The sequence below is a fragment of the Oncorhynchus keta genome, chromosome 2 (genome assembly GCF_023373465.1).
Source record: "Oncorhynchus keta strain PuntledgeMale-10-30-2019 chromosome 2, Oket_V2, whole genome shotgun sequence".
Taxonomy (NCBI): Eukaryota; Metazoa; Chordata; class Actinopteri; order Salmoniformes; family Salmonidae; genus Oncorhynchus; species Oncorhynchus keta.
In genome coordinates, this window is record NC_068422.1 from 25,974,521 (window position 1) to 25,994,941 (window position 20,421).

Consider the following 20,421-nt stretch of genomic DNA (forward strand, 5'->3'; position numbering starts at 1 on the left):
AACTGCCTCTGGAAGCAATGCCAGCACAATAACTGTTAGTCGGGAGCTTCATGAAATGGGTTTCCATGGCCGAGCAGTCGCACACATGTGTAAGATCACCATGTGCAATGCCAACCGTCGGCTTAAATGGTGTAAAGCTCGCTACCAATGGGCTCTGGAGCAGTGGAAACACGTTCTCTGGAGTGATGATTCACGCTTTATCATCTGGAAGTCTGACGGACAAATCTGGGTTTGGCGGATGCCAGAACGCTACCTGCCCGAATGCATAGTGCCAACTGTAAAGTTTGGTGGAGGAAGAATATTGGTCTGGGGCTGTTTTTCATGGTTCGAGCTAGGTCCCTTAGTTCCAGTGAAGGGAAATCTTTATGCTACAGCATACAATGACATGCTAAATGACTCTGTGCTTCCAACTTTGTGGCAACAGTTTGGGGAAGGCCCTTTCCTGTTTCAGCATGACAATGCCAACATGCACAAAGCGAGGTCCATACAAAAATTGTTTTTTGAGATTGGTGTGGAAGAACTTGACTGGCCTGCACAGAGCCCTCAACCCAACCGAATGCCTTTGGGATGAATTGGAACTCCAACAGCGAGCCAGGGCTAATCACCCAACATCAGTGCCTGACCTCACCAATGCTCTTGTGGCTGAATGGAAGCAAGTCCCATTAGCAATGTTCTAACATCTAGTGGAAAACCTTTCCAGAAGAGTGGAGGCTGTTAATAGCACCAAAGGGGGACCAACTCCATATTAATGCCCATGGTTTTGAAATGAGATGTTCGATGAGCAGGTGTCCACATACTTTTGGTCATGTATTGTATGTGTCTAAGGGTAACTTCTACCTATTGTCTTTAGAACAGCTTATTAAACAAACGTGGCATGTTCAGAAACCTTTAAATGGACCATTGGAAGTTCTGCATCATGAGCTCTTTCCTTCTTGACCCTTTAGTTAGTCAGGGCCAAACCCTAACAAGAGTAGGGCTGGCACAATTATTGTATAATCATGTAACTGACAATTATGGACAGTAACCATGAACTAAAATAAAGTATTGTCCTAATACATTTATTTTAGGAGAAGGGAGGATTCAATTTATATTCAAGCAGATATACAGTATGTACAATACAATTTCAAATATTTCACTGAGTTACAGTTCATATAAGAAAATCAGTCAATTGAAATAAATAAATTAGGCCCTATTCTATGGATTTCACAACTGGGCAGGGGTGCAGACATGGGTGGGCCTTGTAGGGCATAGGCCCACCCATTCCGGAGCCAGGCTCAGCCAAACAGATTAGTTTTCCCCATAAAAGGGCTTTATTACAGACAGAAATGCTCCTCAGCACTGGTCCCCCCCTCAGGCAATTCCGCAGGTGAAGAAGCTTGTTGTGGAGGTCCTGGTCTGGCTTGGTTACACGTGGTCTGGGGTTGTGAGGCCAGTTGGACGTACTGACAAATTCTCTAAAACGACACTGAAGGCAGCTTATGGTAGAGAAATTAATATTCAATTGTCTAACAGCAGCTCTGGTGGACATTCCCTGCAGTCAGCATGATAATTGCACGCTCCCTCAAAACTTGAGTCATCTGTGGAATTGCATTGTGACAAAACTGCACATTTTGAAGTGGCCTTTTATTGTCCCCAGCACAAGGTACACATGGGTAATGATCATACTGTGTAATTAGCTTATTAATATGTCACATCTGTCAGGTGGACAGATTATCTTGGCAAAGGAGAAAAACTCACTAACAGGGAAGTAAACAAATTTGTGCACAACATGAGAGAAATAATCATTTTTTAAAGAAACATTTCTCAAATTTTTTATTTCAGCTCATGAAACATGAGGCCACACGTTTATGTGTGTGTTCAGTGGTTACCCAATAGCAGTTTTACAAGAAATGGGTAATGTTGGTAATAATTTTAAGAGCAGCACGGCATGGTCGGGAGGAGAACCTTACATTTTACAAAAGATGCATGCGGTCAAAATCATTTATTTTTTTGACACAAGTGTGTTGTATTCATGGTCATAGACAATGTTTAAAAATTACAAGCTCAAAACTTATTTCAACAAAAATGACAACTGTGGCTATTTCCATGACATTTAATCGTTACCCAACATTCCATAATAGTCCCTAAACATGAAGACTGTGTGTAAACCATGCCAATAGGAGATTCTCATGAAATTCCATTATGTATACATAGTTCTGGAGTTTGGATTTGGCCGTTAATGCATGGGAATCCATTTCCTTTGTGTAAGCCTGTTGGTCTCTGCTTCAGCCAACCTGTCCTGTCTAAACCTTTGTGGACTTGTTAATACTGGGACAGTCAGGTAGCTAGTCTAGGTAAAACAAGGGTGTGACTCTAAACCGACAGAAAATGTAAGTGTGTTATCCCATCCAAGAATTTGATCTACTCAAAACAAAAATACGTGAGATCTGGGAAAACAACATTTCCTTACATCAGTACCAATCAGAAGACAGGATGGAGTTTATTGGCCAATGAAATGGCAATTATTTCTAGAAGTCAATCATGTCGCTTTGGATCTAGAACAGTGGTGTCAGCCAACTAAAAGGTAGTTCTTTGTGTTCCAGAATCAATACAAAAATAACTCTCAATAGGTCCTCAGAATAGAGCTAACGTACGTAACAAAATACTGGCAGCAATAAATTAAGTCTATTTCAGCATTTTACATCTAATCTGATCCGATTAAAAAAAAGTGTCATTTAAATTCACATATATAGTATGCAACCATTTTGAGAGCAATTCCTGATTTCAAACCTTGAGAGGACTCCCTTTGTGTCTCTACCAGTACTGAAGCGAAAAGGTAGAAGTTGCTCCTAACCATTGGTCTAGGATTAGATATTATTTTATACCCTCAACAGTTAAGACAATGATCTGGGGTTAAGGCCAACTTGTACCTGAAGCCTTTTAACTATTGCCTGGGTTTACAAAGCAACACTAACGCCCCCTAAAGGCAGACTGTCACTCACTATTACTACAGCTCTATTAAGAGAAGCACAGTGGCCCCTGGTGGGGTTTACAGTGAACAACATTCTCATCCACATACAGTTAAACTAAATAATTCACTTTACAGGTACTCTGCAATATAACATCATACAAAGCTGGGACACTTCCTGCTTACACACATCAACAACAACCTAATCAAAATCTAATGGCTCTTTTAATATGCACCTTAATAAGGGAATTTTGTTCATTTCTATCTGCAGAAATTGGCCCAGGTGTTTAGAATTAAGTTATATTGCTGAGTCTACCTTTAACACGGACAGTTAGGACAGCGGTTGTCAAATTCATCACAACAATACGTATGAAAGGGATTGGAAACTCATTAGCAAAATATTTAACAAAACTCACTGGAGACTAGCAAAACAGAATCAACAATGGTTCTGGTTAGCATTTATGTGCGTTGATAAAGTAGTGTCAATATATGACATTCACTTTCATAGGAAATTGTAAAATTTCATTTGCAAACAGTTTAGCAGGGATGTTATTAGTTGAACCACATCTGGAAGACTCTTTCTTATTGGCTGTCTGAACGGGGTAAAGAGGGCATTGGTTGGTTTATGTGCGTATCGATTCTTCCTCTCAATTCTTCCTTGCTCTGAACACCTGCTTGCTCCAAAAGGCAAAGGAAGGGGGTTGATAAAGAGAAAACGGAAGAGATCGCAAAGAGAGATGGCTGAATGAAGAGGATTTTTTCTTCTCTACTTCTCTCCCTCCCTCCTCTGCGCTATCCTCTTCTCGTGCTGGTGCTTGGTGATTCCGTACTTGAAGAACTCATAGACAGACCAGCTGATGGCTGTGGAGGGCATCTGATAGATCACCCTGGCCTGGACTCCTTTAAAGAACCCAGGCAGGCCACCCAGCCTGTACACTGTCCGGAAGGCATGGGCCAGGCCTGTGATGTGTCTGTGTGTCCCATGACCTCCACCCTGACCTGCAGCGGGGAGCCCCACCAGGGACTCCTGGGTGTTGAGCAAGGTCTTGCAGACATCCAGAGGGGTGGTGGCTGCAGCAGCGATGGCCCCGGCCAGGGCTCCAGACACCATGTGTGAGGAGGGGTTGTACTGTCTGTGGGGGTTGAGGAGCTCCTGGAGGGACTCGTAGGTCATGAAGTGGAGCACCTGGAAAGGCACGTTCATGGTGAGCTGAGTGGTGTAGGAGCGGTAAAAGGCTGCGGCGCCCTCGCTCTGCCACACGGCACGCACACAGTCCATCACGCCGCGGTACGGAGAGTTATACATCTGCAAACGCTGCTTCACCACTGGGCAGGGAGGGAGAAAAACAGATAGGAATAGCCAGAATAGAGCATAAGAAAGAGAATGCAGGCAGTAGAGGAATGGGGGAAAGCGAGCGATGAGAGCAGTATAAAGGAAAAAATAAGGGATAGTGAGGCAGAGAGGAAGGAAGGGATGGATAGGTGAGTGAAGAGGAGTAGTAGAGGGGAGGATTGGAGGGATGCCAGATGTGTTTCCATCATTAGGGACCAGGAACATAGCCCGGAGGATAAAAAAGAAAGACAAATTATTGACCAGATATGATTTTTTTTGAAAATGCAGTCATAACATCCTCCAAGGCTGAGGAGGGCATTAGGATGTTCAGATTAATTAAGATATTAACATAGATTTTTATTTAGACTGCTGAAGTGACCCAGGCGTTACCTTGGAATCGGAGACTAGCACCTATGTCCCTCGCCTCCACCCTACACAGCTGCCTGAGGATCACCTGTCCAGGCATTTCAGTGGAAGGATACCCATCAAAGTCTGCTGTAGTCTACAGACGGTGGTTAAGTTCATTACAAAGGCGACAGGACCCAAGGCAGCATCTTTCTCCACGTCTCCCCCCTCCCTCCCTCTCAACCCAGCTCGCTCCCTCAATCTCTATCCCAGTCTCTAATCCCATTTCATTCTGGGCCTTGCTCCTCCCCACCACCCTACCCTCTTTCTCTGTCTCCCCCTCCCCCTCCACCTTGCCCTCCCCTCCCTAGCGAGCAGTGCAGAGTAAACAGGCTAGGCCTTTGAGGAGGCCCTAGGAGCTACAGAGGGAGCTCTGCTATAGCCATTTATCTACAGCAAATAACATTTGTCACCTTAATACATGTCATGTGTGAGATCAAGAAAGCAGGTTTAAGAAAGGGAAAGATACTTATAGATGGATAGATTTACCTTCAGATGGGTTCATGGCTGCGTCGTGAAGCAATGTGGACACACACCCCGCCGCACCTGTAACACATACACACTCAATGGTTAAAACACACAGAGAGAAACAGACACAGAGCGAAAGACAGAGACACAGAGCGAGAGACACAGAGAGAAAGAGAGAGAGAGAGAGACAGAAGACCAGAGATATAAAAATGAGAAAAATTGCAGAAGGAAAGAGTAGAGGATAGGGAGAGAAGGAAAGACGAGGAGAGAGGGGTGAGGAGAGGCCAGATGACAGAAAATGCTCTAGCTCTCCCTAGCGGTAAAACAGGCCATCACCACTCCTGCTGGACCAGAGTCAAACATCCCTTCCTCTACTGGGCAGGTCTTACCCTGCCTCTCCCCCGACCTGGAAACCAGGGAGGAGGGAAGAGAAGAGACAGTCAGCTGACCTGGGAAGAAGGGAAGAGAAAGAAAGAGCAGAGAACAGATACAGAGATAAAAAGAGCAAGTATCTCTAGTACCAGCTTCGTCTGAGCAAAATTAAATATGTTCTTGTCATGCAAATTAGGGATGTGCAAGGTTATTTGAATATTCAAATGTCGGAACGGACGTTAGTATTTTCTCATTTAAATTAAAATAGCCAACACTCACCGGACAGTTTTAGGTACACCACCACTTTCAAGAAAATGGGTCGCTCCTAAAGACTGAGTCACATGATCAATGGCTTGTTTTATAAAGCAGGCAGACAGGCAGAGGCATTCAGTCACTGTTCGATTGAACGTTAGCATAGGCAAAACGAGTGACCGAAGCGATTTTGAGTTTTGGTGGAATGATCGTCGGTGCCAGGCACGCTGGATCTAGTATCTCAGAAAAGACTACCACCTGGGCATTTCACGGACGGTAGTGTCTAGGGTTTACCAAGAATGTTGCATAAAAAAAAAAACATCCAGTAAGCGGCAGTCTTCTGGGCGATGAGAGAGGTACAGTTGAAGTCGGAGGTTTACATACACCTTAGACAAATACATTCAAACTCAGTTTCACAATTCCTGACATTTACTCTGAGTAAAAATTCCCTATCTTAGGTCAGTTAGGATCACCACTTTATTTTAAGAATGAAATGCCTGAATAATAGTAGAGAGAATGATTTATTTAAGCTTTTATTTCTTTCATCAGATTCCCAAAGGGTCAGAAGTTTACATACGCTCAATTAGTATTTGGTAGCATTGCCTTTAAATTGTTTAACTTGGGTCAAATGTTTTTGGTAGCCTTCCACAAGCTTCCCACAATAAATTGGATTAATTTTGGCCCATTCCTCCTGTCAGAGCTGGTGTAACAGAGTCAGGTTTGTAAGGCCTCCTTGCTCACACACGCTTTTTCAGTTCTGCCTACAAATGTTCTATACGATTGAGGTCAGGGCTTTGTGATGGCCACTCCAATACCTTGACTTTGTTGTCCTTAAGCCATTTTGCCACAACTTTGGAAGTATGCTTGGGGTCATTTTCCATTTGGAAGACCCATTTGCGACCAAGCTTTAACTTCCTGACTGATGTCTTGAGATATTGCTTCAACATATTCACATCATTTTCTATCCCCATGATGCCATCAATTTTGTGAAGTGCACCAGACCCTCCTGCAGCAAAGCACCCCCACAACATGAAGCTGCCACCCCCGTGCCTCATGGTTTTGATAGTGTTCTTCGGCTTGCAAGCCTCCCTCTTTGTCCTCCAAACATAACGATGGTCTTTATGGCAAACAGTTCTATTTTTGTTTCATCAGACCAGAGGACATTTCTCCAAAAAGTACGATCTTTGTCCCTATGTGCAGTTGTAAACCGTAGTCTGGCTTTTTTATGGCGGTTTTGGAGCAGCGGCTTCTTCCTTGCTGAGCGGCCTTTCATGTTGTCGATATAGGACTCGTTTTCTGTGGATATAGATGCTGGAGTAAACAGGTACAAAGGTATCTTCACAAGGTCCTTTGCTGTTGTTCTGGGATTGATTAGCACTTTTCACACCAATAGATGTTAATCTCTAGGAGACAGAACACGTCTCCTTCCTGAGCGGAATGATGGCTGCGTGGTCCCATGGTGTTGATACTTGCGTACCATAGTTTTTACAGATCAACGTGGTACTTTTAGCCATTTGGAAATTGCTCCCAAGGATGAACCAGACTGTCAGAAGCTTCTAAAGTCATGACATATTTTTCTGGGATTTTCCAAGCTGTTTAAAAAGGCACAGTCATCTTAGTGCATGCAAACTTCTGGACCACTGGAATTGTGATACAGTGAGTTAAAAGTGAAATAATTAGTCTAAACAATTGTTGGAAAAATTACTTGTGTCATGCACAAAGTAGATGTCCTAACCCACTTGCCAAAACTATAGTTTGTTAACAAGACATTGTAGAGTGGTTGAAAAACAAGTTTTAAATGACTCCAACCTAAGTGTATGTAAACTTCCAACTTGCATTTTATCAATGGTAATTTGAATACTGTGATGAGATCCAGCGCTCATTGTCATGCCAATCACCTTCCGCCATCACCTCATGTTTTAGCATGATAATGACACAAGCAAGGATCTGTACAAAATTCCTGGAAGCTGAAAATGCCCCAGTTCTTCCATGGCCTGCATACTATACTCACTAGACATGTTACCCATTGAGCATGTTTGGGATGCTCTAGTCTAGAATGACGCGTACAACAGCATGTTCCAGTACCCAGCAACTTCGCACAGCCATTGAAGAGGAGTGGGACAACATTCCACAAGCCACAATCAACAGCCTGAAACTCTGTGTGAAGGAGATGTGTTGCGCTGCATGAGGCAAAATGGTGGTCACACCAGATGCTGACAGGTTCTGATTCACACCCCTATCTTTTTTGAAAGACATCTGTGACCAACAGACGCATATCTTTATTCCCAGTCATGTGATATCCATAGATTTAGGCCAAATTTATTTCAATTGGCCGATTTCCTTATATGAACTTATAATTGTTGCGTTTATATTTGTTCAATATAATAAAATCAACTTTTCAATGTTGTTTCATTGACATGCACCCTTCACGTGTGTGGCTTGTTTATGTTGGCCAATCAAAGTTTATGCAATGCAATGAGTACACTAACGCAATGCAAGTTGGGAAAAAAATACGGAATTAAAAGTGAGACTGAGTAGACTACAACGAGCAACCAACAAGTAGGCTGTTTTATCTGAATGGGGTTGGGGAGAAAGTGCAGCATGTGGCCTCAATTAGCCTAGCCAGCTATAGTCAAGATAATTGTTGATGAAGCACCGTAGCATGGACCTGGACACCGTAGCATGGCATGTAGTCAGTCAGAGGCCCTGGTCTATTTGTGGACCTGGCTGACTCTGCAGAACTCTGACCTCAGAGAGCATACAGACAATGTCAGATCAGCTCCATGGCCAGAAAGATATCCCTCTTACTACCCTGCTGGGACGGAATTAGCCCCGGCCAACAGCTGATCCACCACCTGAGTGGCTGGTGATGTTTATTACACTGACAGGTGGCCCAACAAGTTAGATTCAGTCAAATCAAATGTATTTATAAATCCCTTTTTACATCGGTAGTTGTCACAAAGTGCTACACAGAAACCCAGCCTAAAACCCCAAAGAGTAATAAGCAATGGAGAAGCACAGTGGCTAGGAAAAACTCCCTAGAGGGCAGGAGCCTAGGAAGAAACCTAGAGAGGAACCAGGTTCTTAGGGCCTGCTTACTGTACTGGGTATGAGAGAGCCTAAAGTATAGCGCAAGCATTTGTCCCCTCTACTGTCCAGGGGATGGGGGTATTAAGGGTGTGGCACCACCACTCTGCTCCAGCTGTTAGAACTGGCAGGCTGACTGACCCACACACATAACTCAGTGTCTGTGAGACCAAGGTTCATCTAGGTTAGTCCGAGCAGCATCCACTTAGTGTCCAGGGGAGAAGGGGGTCTTCTTGCCCTATCTCTCTGTAGTGTGTAACAGAGATTATCTCTACAGGACTACAGCAACATAGCTGTAAAAATACAGCAAAATAGTTTAATTGAATCTTCACTACTTGCTTGAGTTGCTAAAAACAGAATATTGGAAAAACCAAATGAACTGCTAGCATTTACTAGAAAAAACAATGTCATATAGTTATATTTCCAGGAAGTCAACGAGCAATCCAAAGAGTGGTTGCAGAGAAGTACAGGTGTGCGCATGTGTTAGTGTGTGTTTTGAATGTGTGTGTGTGTGTGTGTATCTTTCTGGTATACCGTTGGCCAGATGGCTGTTAGCCCCGGGGTGGACGATGTCACCCAGACTCTTCTTCAGTTTCTCGTAGCAGGCGAAGTAGAGGGCGTGCGCCGGACCCGCCCCCACGGCTGTGGCATTCAGCCCTCTTATTGGTCGCCAGACACCCTCGGTGGTTATGATTCGCCGAAGACCATCCATCACATTCCGGTAACGGGCAGCAGGCTCAGGCTGTAGGCTCTGCATACGCGTCTACACAGGGAAGAGAGGTGAGAGGTCACGCGTCTACACAGGGAAGAGAGGTTAGAGGTCACACGCCTACTGGTTACCCTATTCATAACCTAACCATAAACTTCCCGCCATACCTAACCTTACTGCAACCATAACATTTAACTTGAAATTTGAGAACTACCATGTTAACAACCAATGAAATCTGAGCAGGGGTGGGATGAATACACTGCTAACCAATCAAAACACAGGAAGTAATAGTCAGTGCTTTTGCCTTCCACCCGCTAAATATTTTGAAAATGTTGAGTAGTCATGCCCACGCCCAGTTGAATAGAAGGAAGTGTTGAATAACGAGACCCAGGGTAAGCATCTGTCCCACCAGCAACACTCAAACAACCAGACTCCACACACAAACACAATCCTTATCGTTGGGCCAGTGTCAGGATTCATCCTCTCACAGTAAGTTTAGTGCTGTGAGAGGCAGAGGGTCTTCTAATAATGACCACATCACCACAAGCAAAGGAAGCCCTTGGCTCCCACATGCAGATTGTTTTCTGCACTGGTGTGTGCACGCTTTCCAGGATATGTAAACAGGGCCTCGGGCCACAGTTATAGGCTGTGTGGAATTCTAGCCCTGTAAGAGATTTACATGCATCTTCACAGATTGCTGCCATCTTGAAAAGGTCTTTCCTGCGATATATTTGATGTCAACGTCACAATGTGACTAGTCTGTGAATAAAAGTTAAATTAAATGAAAACAGTTCCTTCGGCCCTGACACAGGTATATACTGTACCAGTCAAAAGTTTGGACACACTTACTCACTTACTTCAAGGGTTTTTCATTATTTTTGCTGTTTTCTACATTGTAGAATAGCAGTGAAGACATCAACACTATGCAATAACACAGCCCTGACAACAACAAAAAAGTGTTAAACAAATCAAAATATATTTTACATTTTAGATTCTTCAAAGCAGCCACCTTTGCCTTGAGAGCTTTGCACACTCTTGGCATTCACTCAACCAGCTTCACCTGGAATGCTTTCCCAACCGTACTGAAGGAGTACCCACATATGCTGAGCACTTGTTGGCTACTTTTCCTTCACTCTGCAGTCCAACTCATCCCAAACCATCTCAATTGGGTTGAGGTCAGGTGAATGTGGAGGCCAGGTCATCTGACGCGGCACTCCATCATTCTCCTTCTTGGTTAAATAGCCCTTACACAGCCTAAAGATGTGTTGGGTCATTGTCTTGTTGAAAAACGAATGATAGTGTGACTAAGTGCAAACCAGATGTGATGGTGTATCGCTGCAGAGTGCATGCTGGTTAAGTGTGCCTTGAATTCTAAATAAATCACTGAGTGTCACGAGCAAAGCACCTACACCATGCTTCATGGTGGGACCTACACATGCGGAGATCATCCATTACCCTACTCTGCGTCTCACAAAGATACTGCGGTTGGAACCAAAAATCTCAAATTTGGACTCAACAGACCAAAGGATAGATTTCCACTGGTCTAATGTCCATTGCTCATGTTTCTTGGGCAAAGCAAGTCTTTTCTTATTGGTGTCCTTCAGTAGTGGTTTCTTAGCAGCAATTCGACCATGAAGGCCTGATTCACACAGTCTCCCCTGAACAGTTGGTGTTGAGATGTGTCTGTTACGTGAACTCTGTGATGCATTTAAACTCAGCGAAAAAAGAATGTTTCTTTTTCAGGACCCTGTCCTTCAAAGATAATTCGTAAAAATCGAATTAACTTCACAGATCTTCATTGTAAAAGGTTTAAACACTGTTTCCCATGCTTGTTCAATGAACCATAAACGATTAATGAACATGCACCGGTGGAACGGTCGTTAAGACACTAGCAGCTTAGAGACAGTAGGCAATTAAGGTCACAGTTATGAAAACTTAGGACACTAAAGAGGCCTTTCTACTGACTCTGAAAAACACCAAAAGAAAGACGCCCAGTGTTCCTGCTCATCTATGTGAACGTACCTTAGGCATGCTGCAAGGAGGCATGAGGACTGCAGATGTGGCCAGGGCAATAAATTGTATTGTCCGTACTGTGAGACACCTTAGACAGCGCTACAGGGAGACAGGATGGACAGCTGATCGTCCTTGTAGTGGCAGACCACGTGTAACAACACCTCACAGGATCGGTACATCCGAACATCACACCTGCGGGACAGGTACAGGATGGCAACAACAACTGCCTGAGTTACATCAGGAACACACAATCCCCCCATCAGTGGTCAGATTGTCCGGAAAAGGCTGAGAGAAACTGGACTGAGAGCTTGTAGGCCTGTTGTAAGGCAGGTCCTCACCAGACATCACCGGCAACAACGTCGCCTATGGGAACAAACCCATGGTCGCTGGACCAGACAGGACTGGCACAAAGTGCTCTTCACTGACGAGTCGCTGTTGGGTCTCACTAGGGGTGATGGTCGGATTTTCGTTTATCGTCAAAGGAATGAGCGTTACACCGAGGCCTGTACTCTGGAGCGGGATCGATTTGGAGGTGGAGGGGCCGTCATGGTCTGGGGAGGTATGTCACAGCATCATCGTACTGAGCTTGCTGTCAGTACAGACAATCTCAACGTTGTATTTTACAGGGAAGACATCCTCCTCCCTCATGTGGTACCCTTCCTGCAGGCTCATTCTGACATCACCCTCCAGCATGACAATGCCACCAGCCATACTTCTCGTTCTGTGGGTGATTTCCCGCAAGACAGGAATGTCAGTGTTCTCCCATGGCCAGCGAAGAGCCCGGATCTCAATCTCACTGAGCACGTCTGGGATCTGTTGGATCGGACGGTGAGGGCCATTCCCCCCAGAAATGTCTGGGAACTTGCAAGTGCCTTGGTGGAAGAGTGGGGTAACATCTCACAGCAAGAACTGGCATATCTGGTGCAGTCCATGAGGAGAAGATGCACTGCAGTACATAATGCAGCTCGTGCCCACACAAGATACTTCTGACTGTTACTTTTGATTTTGTATAGTGTATGTCTCAGTTGTTGAATGGTGTTATGTCCATACAAATATTTACACATGTTATGTTTGCTAAAAATAAACGCAGTTGACAATGAGAGGACCTTTCTTGTTTTGCTGAATTTATTTGGGCTTCAATTTCTGAGGCTGGAAACTCTAATGAACATATATTCTCTGCAACAGAGGTAACTCTGAGTCTTCCAGTTTCATCATAGCGCTTGATGGTTTTTGCAACTGCACTTGAAGAATGTTCTTGAAATTTTCCAGATTGACTGATCTTCGTGTCTTAAAGTAATGATGGACTGTTGTTTCTCTTTGCTTATTTAAGCTGTTCTTGCCATAATAGGTACTTGGTCTTTTACCAAATAGGGTTATCTTCTGTATACCACCCCTACTTTGTCACAACACAACTGATTGGCTCAAATGTAATTAAGGAAAGAAATTACAAATTCACTTAACAAGGCACACCTGTTAATTGAAATGTATTCCAGGTGACTACCTCATGAAGCTGGTTGAGAGAATTCCAAGTGTGCAAAACGCATCACCGGGGGCAAACTACCTGCCATCCAGGACACCTATAGCACCCGATGTCACAGGTAGGCTAAAAAGATCATCAAGGACAACAACCAACCGAGCGACTGCCTGTTCACTCTGCTACCATCCAAAGGCGAGGTCAATACAGGTGCATCAAAGCTGGGACTGAGAGACTGAAAAAAAACATATATCTCAAGGCCATCAGCACAACATAGCTTCAGAGTGTAAATCAGCTTGAAAGATGTGTCAGCATCAAGTAATAGTCTCTGGCCCCCTCCCAGTTAGGGGTAGTGATGAGCTCTACAGCAGAGTCTCACAACTCAATTGCTTGTTGAAAACTGTTTTCTGCCCCTCCCAAAAGATAGAATTTGTAGATAATTGGCCGTCTTTCTGGGACTCACCCACAAACAGGACCACACCTGCCTGCTGAGGAGTGACGGACTACATCCTAGCTGGAGGGGTGCTCTCATCTTATCTACGAACATAGACAGGGCTCTACCTCCTCTAGCTCCACAATGAGATAGCCAGCAGGCTGTCAGCCAGCCAGTTAGCCAGCAGGCTGTCAGCCAGCCAGTTAGCCAGCAGGCTGTCAGCCAGCCAGTTAGCCAGCAGGCTGTCAGCCAGCCAGTTAGCCAGCAGGCTGTCAGCCAGCCAGTTAGCCAGCAGGCTGTCAGCCAGCCAGTTAGCCAGCAGGCTGTCAGCCAGCCAGTTAGCCAGCAGGCTGTCAGCCAGCCAGTTAACCAGCAGGCTGTCAGCCAGCCTGTTAACCAGCATACATACACATATGCTACGGTCAAAAGACGCAAGCCTCCTTACTGTCCCTAGAACTTCTAAGCAAACAGCTGGAGGCAGGGCTTTCTCCTATAGAGCTCAATTCTTATGGAATGGTCTGCCTATCCATATGAAAGACGCAGACTCGGTCTCAACCTTTAAGTCTTTATTGAAGACTCATCTCTTCAGTTGGTCCTATGATTGAGTGTAGTCTGGCCCAGGAGTGTGAAGGTGAACGGAAAGGCACTGGAGCAACTAACCACTCTTGCTGTCTCTGCCTGGCCGTTTCCCATCTCTCCACTGGGATTCTCTGCCTCACACCCTATTACAGGGGCTGAGTTACTGGCTTACTGGTGCTTTTCCATGCTGTCCCTAGGAGGGGTGAGTCACTTGAGTGGGTTGAGTCACTGACGTGATCTTCCTGTCACTGCCGCCCCCCCTTGGGGGAGATCTTCGTGGGCTATACCCTGCCTTGTCTCAGGATGATAAGTCGGTGGTTGGAGATATCCCTCTCGTGGTGTGGGGGCTGTGCTTTGGAAAAGTGGGTGGGGTTATATCCTGCCTGTTTGGCCCCGTCCGGAGTATCGTCGGACGGGGCCACAGTGTTTATGCTGCAATAGTTTGTGTCAGGGGGCTAGGGTCAGTCTGTTATATCTGGAGTATTTACCCTGCCTTATCCAGTGTCCTGTTTGAATTTAAGTATGCTCTCTCTAATTCTCTCTCCTTCTTTCCCTCTCTCTGAGGACTTGAGCCCTAGGACCATGCCTCAGGACTACCTGGCCTGATAACTCCTTGCTGTCCCCAGTCCACCTGGTCGTGCTGCTGCTCCAGTTTCAACTGTTCTGCCTGCGGCTATGGAACCCTGACCCATTCACAGGACATGTTACCAGACCTGTTGTTTAAAACTCTAGAGACAGCAGGAGCGGTAGAGATACTCTGAATGATCGGCACAGCCAGAAGAGGACTGGCAACCCCTCATAGCCTGGTTCCTCTCTAGGTTTCTTCCTAGGTTCTGGCCATTCTATGGAGTTTTTCCTAGCCACCGTGCTTCTACACCTGTATTGCTTGCTGTTTGGGGTTTTAGGCTGGGTTTCTGTACAGCACTTTGTGACATCAGCTGATGTAAGAAGGGCTTCATAAATACATTTGATTGATTAACAGCCATCACTAACACAGAGAGGCTGCTGCCTACTACAGACTTGAAATCATTGGCCACTAACAAATGGATCACTTGTCACTTTTTAAATGACATTTTAATAATAATGTTTACATATCTTGCATTACTCATCTCATATGTATATACTGTATTTTATACCATCTATTGTATTTTACCTATGCCGGTCGGTCATTGCTCATCCATATATTTATGTGTATATATTCTTAATCCATCCCTTTACTTAGATTTGTGTGTATTGAGGTAGCTGTGGAATTGTTAGATTACTCATTAGATATTGCCGCACTGTTGGAACTAGAAGCACAAGAATTTTGCTACTCACAATAACATTTGCTAACCATGTGTATGTGACCAATAACATTTGATTTTAAGCTGTCATCAAGGCAAAGTGTGGATACTTTGAAGAATCTCAAAGATATTTGACTTGTTTAACACCTTTTTGGTTACTACATGATTCCATATGTTATTACATAGTGTTGTCTTCACTATTATTCTACAATGTAGAAAATAATAAATATAAAGAAAAACCCTTTAATGAGTGTCCAAACTTTTGACTGGTACTGTATATGGACACTCTTACTGACAGTTGTGGCTGCTTCGTGTGATGTATTGTTGTCTCTACCTTCTTGCCCTTTGTGCTGCTGCCATGTTGTGTTGCTACCATGCTATGTTGTCATGTGCTGCTGCCATGCTATGTTGTCTTTGGTCTCTCTTTATGTAGTCTCTCTATTGTCGTGATGTGCATTTTGTCCTATATTTTTAATCCCAGCAGGAGACCTTTTGGTAGGCTGTCATTGTAAATAATAATTTATTCTTAAATGACTTGCCTAGTTATATAACAGTTAAATAAATAAAAATGTAGCCAATGGTATGGTTTTGTATTACAAAGACCTTGCCTGGAAAGAGCATGTCACATCTCAACCTTCGGATTGAGTGTAAACAACAAGTTACGACATTATCTCTACTGTGCAATCTGTCACAACCCCTGCAAGGTATTTTACAAGGATTTTTAGCTGTGTTTGTGTACATGCTAGTCCACTGGGGTCAGCTGTCAGCTTGAGCTAGGTCTTCTCCATCTGTACAGATCTGTTAATGTGTTTAAAAGTAGGGCCAGTTAATGCCATGTTTGACAGGTGACATGATTTATAGATCAGCGAGTCTGTGTAGCATCTAGCTCAGGCTGCCCTTCCTCAGCAGGCAGACAATTTCACTGTCTGGGCTGCACCTCAAAAGATACATCCTCGCCTCCTCTCCGTCTGTCCGGATCTGAAAACACAGTATATGTGAAAGCAACATGGTGGCTGGATGCACACTGGGAACATGCTTTGTTTCAACTGTTCTTTCTTGTCATTGAAAAAAGAGGAGACAGGGAGAGGAAGCCACATCTGACTATTGAGACACAGCCCAAGTTGTTTGAGCAGCACCTGGAGCAGAGGTGGGAACTACAGCTGGGAAAGAAGATGAATCTCTGCTTTGTTCTGAGAGCTCTGCTCTCCCACCTGACACAAACAGTTGACTCCTCTCCCCACCTACCATACCACTCTTACGCTGTTGATCTGTCTCTGCATAGCAGTAAACAATCATTTCAATCAAGGACCAACTCATGACTATCTCTACAGCAGGCCTCTCCAACCCTGGTCCTGGAGAACTACCATCCTGTAAATTCACTCCAACCCTAATCTAGCACACCCGATTCTAATAATTAGCTGGTTGATAAGGTGAAACAGGTTAGTTACAACTGGGGTTGGAGCAAAACAATACACTAGGGTAGCTCTTCAGGAACATGGTTGGAGACCCCTGCTCTACAGGGACCACAAGATGGGAAGAAACCAGACATGGTAAAGGGCTGTAGCACATGAGCCATGCCAGAGTAGATCTTAATCATTGAGTGGGCCTGTCAAAACTGCACAGGCCAATGTCATTTATCATCTCTTGTTTACATAACACCAGAGTCATCCCAGCTAAGTACATAATCCAAAACTAATTTATGATAACACACCTTTTCTTAAAATGTGTGCAGTGGTAAAGCCAACTTGTCAACCAGAATTAGCACAAAATAGTAGCATTGTACTCTTAATCCCAGAACATCTAGCCCTGTATTTTCCGTAAACAATAAACAGTTCCACCCCACCTAAATCCTGCTAGCCAGGCAGCAGATAACATTGCCTTAGACGACCACACCAGCGTTAATGCATTCTCTCCCTAGTTAAAAGCTACTTGTAGCTCGGCTATGTTTTTGGTGCTGCAAAGTGTAGACTATTTTGACAGAAAGTGGTTTCTCTCACCAATGGGTTCTCTTCTTGAATAGGGTGAACGTTCGGGAAATACAGGGAAGTAAGTTAATAGTAGTATGTACTAGTATGTAAATAGCGCTATCCCGACTATCAATGCGCTGTACATTGGTATGCCTTGACTTGTATGTACAGGAGGGGAACACGTGCTGCTTCGTGCTAACTCTGTCTCCTTCCCCAAAGCAAATAACACAACTTCTCGTTTCATTTTAGAAGTATCAAAATAGCTTCCAAAATCTGCTCATGAAAATACGGAATAAAGTCATTAGCGAACATTCATTGTCAAACTGATAAGCCTAACCTATTTTCTAGCAGGCGCTAGCTCGCTTCCTACTAGCTAATCAACATTGACCCCCAGGCTCGAGCTGATGCACAGGCCGAGCTGGTTGGTAAGTTAGTTAGCTAACGTTAGCTGAAATTGCTTTTTAACTCAGCAGATGATGCTAACAACTGCAACACACACTGTTTACTAAAAGTTTTCATATTAACTCCAATTAAATCCTGTACGCCAGTTATTAACCTACTACAGAAATTATGCCGACTAAATCATTCGCATTGGATGAGAGTTTATTAGCATGTTAAATTAGTTTCCTAGCTGAAATGCAAGCCTGTCCGGATCGACCTTGCCTCGTCGGTGTGGTGACCTGCCAAACTTATTGACAAGTTGAAGCCACATGTCATGACGAGCCAAAGGAATGTCCAACCCTCATGTGCCCAGTTTCCAATATCAGTCAGTTCCAATTAGTTTGCGTTTAAACGTTAGCCCAGCATAGCCTACCACGTTACCTTGACACAGTCGATGGGGAACATCAGGCAATGCTCCATGATCCCAGCCACTGCTCCTGCAACCATGTGGGTGCTGGTCGAAGCGCCCTGCGGCAAACCTTCATAGTCGGGTTCCGAAGTATCTGCTAACGTTACTTCAGGGGCCCCACCACTGAACTGAATTACAGTCTTGATCTCGGTCTCGCCTCCGATCCTGGGAGACAAACTCCCAACGAGGCTCTCCGATACTCCCCAGATCCTTCCCCCGAGCCATCGGACCTCTGCGCCGGCTGAGGCTCCAGCAACCCCGGCGTCCCCGCCTGCTCTCTCTGCTGTCATCCGACGTCTTCTCAAGAAACCATCCGCTTCCATTGGAAAGCTGATGTGCAGTCTTTATGTCCAAATGGCACTCCGTTTAAAGCTATTTCGTGTTCCCGTTTGTAGTTCGTTTTTTTACATTCTCGTCCCAGATGTTTACCGGTCGTACAGTTTCCACTCCTGGCCTCAGTCCCCAGGGCGGACAACACCACGCAGTGTTTGGGACACACTCTGACCGTTTGACGCTGGAGGAAATGGGAACCGCCCATTGGCAGAATTTAGACCTTCTGATGTATTATAGATTTTTCTCAAATATAAATGATGTGTGTGTGATTTGATATGGCTCATAACAAATATGTTTGTAATACATGCTATTTTGTTAATCAATGTATATTACAAGTTGACAGGTTTCAAAAGTTGTGTTCTTGGATAACAACATATGAAGAAGGCGGGAACAGAATAAAAAAACGATGTTATGATTGGATAACTTGGTTGACGCCGTTGTTTTTTTCTCCCCTCTGAGGCGTAGTAGCCTACCCTTGGTATTAGGCTGGAAAAGCTTGTCAAGGACAATAGGTCATGACTAGGTCGCAACTTCTGCTGAAAAAAAAATACGGCCAGATGGAATGTATAATACCGGTAGTCAACTCAACCAAAGGCAACCTTATTTACTCTATTATTTTCCCATGTCTCCTTTGTTGTGATATAAGGCTATGTCTTGGGTTTATTGAGATGCAACAGATGGCAAAGTTTCTTATTATAATATATAATATATGCCATTTAGCAGACGCTTTTATCCAAAGCGACTTACAGTCATGTGTGCATACATTCTACGTATGGGTGGTCGCGGGAATCGAACCCACTACCCTGGCGTTACAAGCGCCATGCTCTACCAACTGAGCTACAGAAGGATCATTCAATAGTGCTAGCGTAATTGTATGTATTTCCACTTACCTTTCTTTTCAAGGATGTAGTTTATTTTATTTATATACTGTTATATAAATGCAACAATTTCAACGATTTTACCTAGTTACAGTTCATAATAAGAAATTAATAGAAAGTTAATAGAAATTAATTCATTAGACCCTAATCTATGGATTTCACATGACTGGGCCAATCAAAATGAGTTTTACATCACCAAAGGGCTTTATTACATATAGAAATGCTCCTCAATTTCATCAGCTGTCTGGGGTAGCTGGTCTCAGATGATCCCGCAGGTGAAGAAGTCGGATGTTGGCACGTCGTCTGCGTTTTGAGACCGGTTGGACGTACTGCCAAATTCTCTAAAATGAAGTTGGAGGCGGCATATGGTAGAGAAATTAACATGAAATTATCTGGCAACAGCTCTGGTGGACATTCCTGCAGTTAGCATGCCAATTTCACACACCCTCAAAACCCTGCATTGTGTTGTGTGACAAAACTGCACATTTTAGAGTGGCCTTTTATTGTCTCCAGCACAAAGTGAAAATGCTATTTAATCAGCTTCTTGATATGCCACACCTGTCAGGTGGATGGATTATCTTGGCAATGGAGAAATGTTCACTAACATGGATGTAAACAAATTTGTCAACATAATTTGTCAGAAATTCGGGGATCTTTTATTTCAGCTCAAGAAACATGGGACCAACACTTTACATGTTGCGGTTATATTTTTGTTTATTATAAAAACGTACACATTTTTCATTATAGCTTGATCCCTAAATACCAACCAAGGCTTACTAGCATATTTCACATGAGGGAAATTCCACAGTAATTAAATATCTGCTCCGAATTAAGATTGAAGGATGTCTGCAAAATTAATGGATTGTCAGCTATGACATTACCAAATCTATTTTGGGTATTGAACTACAATATGAAGTGTATTTACACCCGGTTAACAGAATTGCCGTAATGGAATACCATCATGGATCCCTGATCTATACTACACAGAAATGCATCAATAAGGATATGAATTTCATTCTCTTCACGATGATGTATCCT

At 44.0% G+C, this 20,421-nt stretch overlaps 1 protein-coding gene across 1 annotated transcript; it reads right to left on the reverse strand.

The window, feature by feature from the left end:
* Positions 1-1,966: 1,966 nt before the first annotated feature.
* On the reverse strand, positions 1,967-18,664 carry LOC118398632 (mitoferrin-2). The gene is made up of 4 exons (XM_035794169.2): positions 18,145-18,664; positions 9,399-9,627; positions 5,175-5,231; positions 1,967-4,273 (listed from the first exon to the last, which is right to left on the reverse strand). The coding sequence occupies exons 1-4, from the start codon at positions 18,493-18,495 to the stop codon at positions 3,714-3,716; spliced, it is 1,197 nt and encodes a 398-aa protein (XP_035650062.2). The 5' UTR covers positions 18,496-18,664; the 3' UTR covers positions 1,967-3,713.
* Between the last annotated feature and the right edge of the window lie 1,757 nt (positions 18,665-20,421).